General features: G+C 52.7%; 2 protein-coding genes across 3 annotated transcripts in view; one reads left to right on the forward strand and one right to left on the reverse strand.

Moving 5' to 3' along the window:
• hyou1 (hypoxia up-regulated 1) overlaps window positions 1–994 on the reverse strand; it is a 24,433-nt gene extending 23,439 nt beyond the window's left edge. For both annotated transcript variants that reach the window (XM_042343933.1, XM_042343934.1), the window contains exons 1-2: window positions 923–994; window positions 6–92 (exon numbers count right to left, since the gene is read on the reverse strand). In XM_042343933.1, coding sequence (XP_042199867.1) covers window positions 6–78 — 73 coding nt within the window. In that variant the 5' untranslated portion in view covers window positions 79–92; window positions 923–994. The remainder of the gene's footprint in view (window positions 1–5; window positions 93–922) is intronic.
• On the forward strand, window positions 755–6,849 carry LOC121850760 (sialidase-like). Its single transcript, XM_042343843.1, has 2 exons — window positions 755–1,039; window positions 5,863–6,849. The coding sequence occupies exons 1-2, from the start codon at window positions 755–757 to the stop codon at window positions 6,847–6,849; spliced, it is 1,272 nt and encodes a 423-aa protein (XP_042199777.1).
• Window positions 6,850–8,422: the final 1,573 nt, after the last annotated feature.

Consider the following 8,422-nt stretch of genomic DNA (forward strand, 5'->3'; position numbering starts at 1 on the left):
CACACCTGTGTGTGAGAGGAAGAGTGTCAGGGTGAAGCACAACAGTGCCCAGAATGACAGATGCATCCTATTCGCCATTGGAAACGGTTCACCTGCAGAAGAAAGAAACAGATCTTAAGTATCTTAATATGCCAATGAGTGAAATTACTGGCAGGTTAAGGTTTGAAGTAATACTGTAGCCTTGTGCTAAAGTATGATGCAACATATGTGATACATGTAATTAAAGGGTCAAAAGCTGAACTTGTGTGTGAGTATCTCTATATATGATAAATCCTAGAATTTGTGCATAAAAAGGAGTTCAATTCAAATCCATAACATTCAGTTTAAAGAGCGTGTAATCCCAACTCCCCTCCCTAATATGACAAGGAAATGGTTTATTATAGTAATGTTTTCTTTAAACAGATATTTATTTATTCTTTTAAAAAGACATTGTAAATTTTGCAGTTTACCAACTAATCCTAACATTCTGTTCAAAACTTCTAACAGCTTTTTGTGCTTTTTTGGGGGGAGGGGGAGGTGAGGGTAACTGATCTTAACTGGTGTAAAGTTTCACTATTTACATTAATAACCCCCTCCCACCCCAAAAAAGAGACAGAGTGACAGTGACACACACAGAGACAGACAAACAGAGAGAGACACACATACACACACAGATACACACATACAGAGAGACAGACACACACATAAACAGAGGTAAGAGACAGGAAGAAGCCATCACTGCAACGATCTGCCCCTTTTACATGAAAGGCTTCAGATGGATACAGACAGTCTGGGCCCCGACGCCGACTCAGCCTCACTGCGCGAGGTCACAAGCCGGGGCCGCGGGGCGGGCGGCTTCACACCCGGCTCCCCGGGCTGGGCAAGGCCTCAGGCGGGACAGCAGCAGTCGGCTCGGGAACGTGAGGTGACAGCGGGAACTGACCGAGTGCTAAAGCTGGCGGGGCCGCTGCGTCCGTGTCCGGGGCTCGTGCTGCTGCCGGCGCCGCTGTACCGGGCTTCGGGGGGCGGGTCACCAAGTCAGCGTTGGCGCCAGCACGCGGCGAGCGCTCATTGGTGGCATCCGCTGTCAATCACCAATCTCCCAAACTCATTGGTCCACGCCGCCTCCACAGCCGCGCCCCCCGCGCCGATTGGACCACGTGGAGAGTGACGCACACAACAAGAAGAGGCCGCGTGCGGCAAGAGGTAACAGCTCGGAGTAGGATGCGCGGAGCAGGATGCGCAATTGGCGCAACGTGTATTTACAGAAGCTTCACGTGGCATCGATAACTGGAGCTTTTAGAATACACCACCAACACAGACACCACCAACACAGACACCAACGCCAGACACCACCAACACAGACACCACCAACACAGACACCAACACAGACACCACCAACACAGACACCACCAACACCAGACACCACCAACACAGACACCACCAACACAGACACCACCAACACAGACACCAACGCCAGACACCACCAACACAGACACCACCAACACAGACACCACCAACACAGACACCACCAACACAGACACCACCAACACCAGACACCACCAACACAGACACCACCAACACAGACACCACCAACACAGACACCACCAACACAGACACCACCAACACAGACACCACCAACACAGACACCACCAACACAGACACCACCAACACAGACACCACCAACACAGACACAACACAAACACCAACACAACACCACCAACACAGACACCACCAACACAGACACCACCAACACCAGACACCACCAACACAGACACCAACACAGACACCACCAACACAGACACCAACACAGACACCACCAACACAGACACCACCAACACAGACACCAACGCCAGACACCACCAACACAGACACCACCAACACAGACACCAACACAGACACCACCAACACCACACACCACCAACACAGACACCAGACACCAACACAGACACCACCAACACAGACACCACCAACACAGACACCACCAACACAGACACCACCAACACCAGACACCACCAACACCAGACACCACCAACACAGACACCACCAACACAGACACCACACACCACCAACACAGACACCAACACAGACACCAACACAGACACCACCAACACAGACACCACCAACACAGACACCACCAACACAGACACCAACGCCAGACACCACCAACACAGACACCACCAACACAGACACCACCACAGACACCACCAACACAGACACCACCAACACAGACACCACCAAACACACCAGACACCACCAACACAGACACCACCAACACAGACACCACCAACACAGACACACCACACAGACACCACCAACACAGACACCACCAACACCAGACACCACCAACACAGACACCACCAACACAGACACCACCAACACAGACACCACCAACACAGACACCACCAACACAGACACCACCAACACAGACACCACCAACACCAGACACCACCAACACCAGACACCACCAACACAGACACCAACACAGACACCACCAACACCAGACACCACCAACACAGACACCACCAACACAGACACCACCAACACAGACACCACCAACACAGACACCACCACCAGACACCACACAGACACCACCACCAACACCAGACACCACCAACACAGACACCACCAACACAGACACCAACACAGACACCACACACAGACACCAGACACCACCAACACAGACACCACCAACACAGACACCAACGCCACACACCACCAACACAGACACCAACACAGACACCACCAACACAGACACCACCAACACAGACACCACCAACACCACACACCACCAACACAGACACCACCAACACAGACACCACCAACACAGACACCACCAACACAGACACCAACACACACACCAGACACCACCAACACAGACACCCCAACACAGACACCACCAACACAGACACCACCAACACAGACACCACCAACACAGACACACCAACACAGACACCACCAACACAGACACCACCAACACAGACACCACCAACACAGACACCACCAACACAGACACCACCAACACAGACACCACCAACACAGACACCAACACAGACACCACCAACACAGACACCACCAACACCAGACACCACCAACACAGACACCAACACAGACACCACCAACACAGACACCAACGCCAGACACCACCAACACAGACACCACCAACACAGACACCACCAACACCAGACACCACCAACACAGACACCACCAACACAGACACCACCAACACAGACACCACCAACACAGACACCACTAACACAGACACCACCAACACAGACACCACCAACACAGACACCACCAACACAGACACCACCACAGACACCACCAACACAGACACCACCAACACAGACACCACCAACACCAGACACCACCAACACCAGACACCACCAACACAGACACCACCAACACAGACACCACCAACACAGACACCAACGCCAGACACCACCAACACAGACACCACCAACACAGACACCACCAACACAGACACCAACGCCAGACACCACCAACACAGACACCACCAACACAGACACCAACACAGACACCACCAACACAGACACCACCAACACAGACACCAACACAGACACCAGACACCAACACAGACACCACCAACACAGACACCACCAACACAGACACCAACACAGACACCACCAACACAGACACCACCAACACAGACACCACCAACACAGACACCAACGCCAGACACCACCAACACAGACACCACCAACACAGACACCACCAACACAGACACCAACACAGACACCACCAACATAGACACCAACGCCAGACACCAACACAGACACCACCAACACAGACACCAACGCCAGACACCAACACAGACACCACCAACACAGACACCAACGCCAGACACCACCAACACAGACACCACCAACACAGACACCAACACAGACACCACCAACACAGACACCAACACAGACACCACCAACACAGACACCAACGCCAGACACCACCAACACAGACACCACCAACACAGACACCACCAACACAGACACCAACGCCAGACACCACCAACACAGACACCAGGCGCCAACACCAGACACCACCAACACAGACACCACCAACACAGACACCAACACAGACACCACCAACACAGACACCAGCCGCCAACACCAGACACCAACGCCAGACACCACCAACACAGACACCAACACAGACACCACCAACACAGACACCAGCCGCCAACACCAGACACCACCAACACAGACACCACCAACACAGACACCAACACAGACACCACCAACACAGACACCAGCCGCCAACACCAGACACCAACGCCAGACACCAACGCCAGACACCAACACAGACACCACCAACACAGACACCAGCCGCCAACACCAGACACCAACGCCAGACACCACCAACACAGACACCAACACAGACACCACCAACGCCAGACACCACCAACACAGACACCAGCCGCCAACACCAGACACCACCAACACAGACACCAACACAGACACCACCAACACAGACACCACCAACACAGACACCAACGCCAGACACCACCAACACAGACACCAGGCGCCAACACCAGACACCAACGCCAGACACCAGCCGCCAACACCAGACACCACCAACACAGACACCAGCCGCCAACACCAGCCGCCAACACCAGACACCACCAACACAGACACCAGCCGCCAACACCAGACACCAATGCCAGACACCAGCCGCCAACACCAGACACCACCAACACAGACACCAGCCGCCAACACCAGACACCAACGCCAGACACCAGCCGCCAACACCAGACACCACCAACACAGACACCAGCCGCCAACACCAGCCGCCAACACCAGACACCACCAACACAGACACCAGCCGCCAACACCAGACACCAGCCGCCAACACCAGACACCAACACAGACACCAGCCGCCAACACCAGACACCACCAACACAGACACCAACACAGACACCAGCCGCCAACACCAGACACCACCAACACAGACATCAGCCGCCAACACCAGACACCACCAACACAGACACCAGCCGCCAACACCAGACACCAACACAGACACCAGCCGCCAACACCAGACACCACCAACACAGACACCAGCCGCCAACACCAGACACCACCAACACAGACACCAGCCGCCAACACCAGACACCAACACAGACACCAGCCGCCAACACCAGACACCAACACAGACACCAGCCGCCAACACCAGACACCACCTACACAGACATCAGCCGCCAACACCAGACACCACCAACACAGACACCAGCCGCCAACACCAGACACCACCAACACAGACATCAGCCGCCAACACCAGACACCACCAACACAGACACCAGCCGCCAACACCAGACACCAGCCGCCAACACCAGATACCAGCCGCCAACACCAGACACCAGCCGCCAACACCAGACACCAACACCAGACACCACCAACACAGACACCAGCCGCCAACACAGACACCAGCCGCCAACACCAGACACCAGCCGCCAACACCAGACACCACCAACACAGACACCAGCCGCCAACACCAGACACCACCAACACAGACACCAGCCGCCAACACAGACACCACCAACACAGACACCAGCCGCCAACACCAGACACCACCAACACAGACACCAGCCGCCAACACCAGCCGCCAACACCAGACACCAGCCGCCAACACCAGACACCAGCCGCCAACACCAGACACCAGCCGCCAACACCAGACACCACCAACACAGACACCAGCCGCCAACACCAGACACCACCAACACAGACACCAGCCGCCAACACCAGACACCAGCCGCCAACACAGACACCACCAACACAGACACCAGCCGCCAACACCAGACACCAGCCGCCAACACAGACACCACCAACACAGACACCAGCCGCCAACACCAGACACCAGCCGCCAACACAGACACCAGCCGCCAACACCAGCCGCCAACACCAGACCCAGCCGCCAACACCAGACACCAGCCGCCAACACCAGACACCAGCCGCCAACACCAGACACCAGCCGCCAACACCAGACACCAGCCGCCAACACCAGACACCAGCCGCCAACACCAGACACCAGCCGCCAACACCAGACACCAGCCGCCAACACCAGACACCAGCCGCCAACACCAGACACCAGCCGCCAACACCAGACACCAGCCGCCAACACCAGACACCAGCCGCCAAGACACCAGCCGCCAACACCAGACACCAGCCGCCAACACCAGACACCAGCCGCCAACACCAGACACCAGCCGCCAACACCAGACACCAGCCGCCAACACCAGACACCAGCCGCCAACACCAGACACCAGCCGCCAACACCAGACACCAGCCGCCAACACCAGACACCAGCCGCCAACACCAGACACCAGCCGCCAACACCAGACACCAGCCGCCAACACCAGACACCAGCCGCCAACACCAGCCGCCAACACCAGACACCAGCCGCCAACACCAGACACCAGCCGCCAACACCAGACACCAGCCGCCAACACCAGACACCAGCCGCCAACACCAGTCGCCAACCGCCAACACCAGCCGCCAACACAGACACCAGCCGCCAACACAGACACCAACCGCCAACACCAGACGCCAACACCAGACACCTGCCGCCAACACCAGCCGCCAACACCAGACACCAGCCGCCAACACCAGACACCAGCCGCCAACACCAGACGCTAACACCAGACGCCAGCCGCCAACACCAAACGCCAGCCGCCAACACCAGACGCCAGCCGCCAACACCAGCCGCCAACACCAGACGCCAGCCGCCAACACCAGCCGCCAACACCAGCCGCCAACACCAGACGCCAACACCAGACGCCAGCCGCCAACACCACCAGCAGCCGACAACACGGATGTTGAAGGGTTTACAAGCATAGGCAGTGCAACTAAAAAGGGTTAATTAATTCTTAGATTACCTTTCATTAGGTATAGTTATATTTGTGGAGTCCTGTAGCTCAGTGGTTAGAGCACTCGCTTTGCAAGTGAGAGACCTGAGTTCAATTCCAGGCAGAGGGCGAAACCTTGGGCAAGTTTCCTTACTCCACACAGAGCCTAATAATAATCCCTCCAACACCAAAAACAATAATAAATTGGTCATTTTCAATCCCCGACTGTTTGTGGGACATTGCTGTGCGCAATTGGCTGCCGCGTTCGCCCACAAATATACAGTCAATTCACTTTACAGTGTGTTCTGTGAAGTGCTTTGGGACGTCCTCCCGACGTGAAAAGCGCTATATCAAATGCAAGGATTATTATTATTATTAGTGGACATTTTGCCCACAAGTATATGGTTAATTTACTTTACAGTATATTCTGTGAAGTACTTTGAGACCTCTAGAAGACATTATGAGGTGCTATATCAAATGTATATTATTATTCAACGTTCAATTGAATTATTCAATTATTATTCAATTATTTCACGTCCTCCCGACGTGAAAGGCGCTCTATAAATGAAATCTTGTTTTTTTTTCAAAAATCTCACCAACATATTCCTCACATAAATTGGTTAGAATAAAAATAATCGTTGCATTTGATACATCACTTAATCACATCTTTAAGAGACATCACAAAGCGCTTCACAGAATATACTTTAAAGTGTAGTGACCATCGTGTATTGAGTGACTAAATTATTCTGACCAAGTCATTCTCATCAGGGCAGTTTGTGCAACATTACTCTGTTCAAATTGGCCAACCCATCCGTATACAAATGCAGACACTACCCTTTGAAATGTTTTAACACTGATGAGGCACTTTATCAAATGCAAGGATTATTTTCCCCCAAATCACGTTTTCTTACAAATTTAAAAGTTCTCACCAGGTGCTTTTTTAAAAAAAGTTTAATTGATTTTTAGTTTTTGCATTCAATATTGACAGAGCAGTTAGTGGACGTTTCCAGACAAGCCACACAATCATTTCTGTGCTTTTTGGACTTGATATTTTGCTCATGGTGTTTTCAATTAAAACAGAAACAAGTTTCTTTGTAAAATGACCAATCAAGTGGTTGAATTTAATGTTCTGTGAGTTGCAAACGTACACAGTAAATGAGGGACAGGTGGGTAGCCCAGTCACCCGGCTCTACACTGATCCGGGATCTGTAGTGACACCCGTATATAACAGAACTTTCCAAATGAAAGGAAGCACAGGAAGGGGAACTGGTACGGGTCAACAAAAATTTATTCATTTTGCATCCTATTAGCAAGAAAGTGTTCCAACCTCCTAGTAAACCCTACTAAACTGGTCTCATTGTCACTTTTATTTTTTTGGGGGGTGGGGGATATGGACCAATGCAGAAACCAATCAACATGCTTAATATCCAAACTGGACAAGAGATCCACGAATGTATGTTACCTACTCTATAGTAGGTAAATGTCTATAAATTTCTATAAATGTCTGTGTTTGGAATGTACTCCCAGGACTGGAGGGATAAATCCTACTTACCCAATTTGAGAATTTTACACGTCTTTGGCCGGAGT

The sequence above is a fragment of the Callorhinchus milii genome, unplaced genomic scaffold (assembly GCF_018977255.1).
Source record: "Callorhinchus milii isolate IMCB2004 unplaced genomic scaffold, IMCB_Cmil_1.0 Scaffold25, whole genome shotgun sequence".
NCBI classification, from domain to species: Eukaryota; Metazoa; Chordata; class Chondrichthyes; order Chimaeriformes; family Callorhinchidae; genus Callorhinchus; species Callorhinchus milii.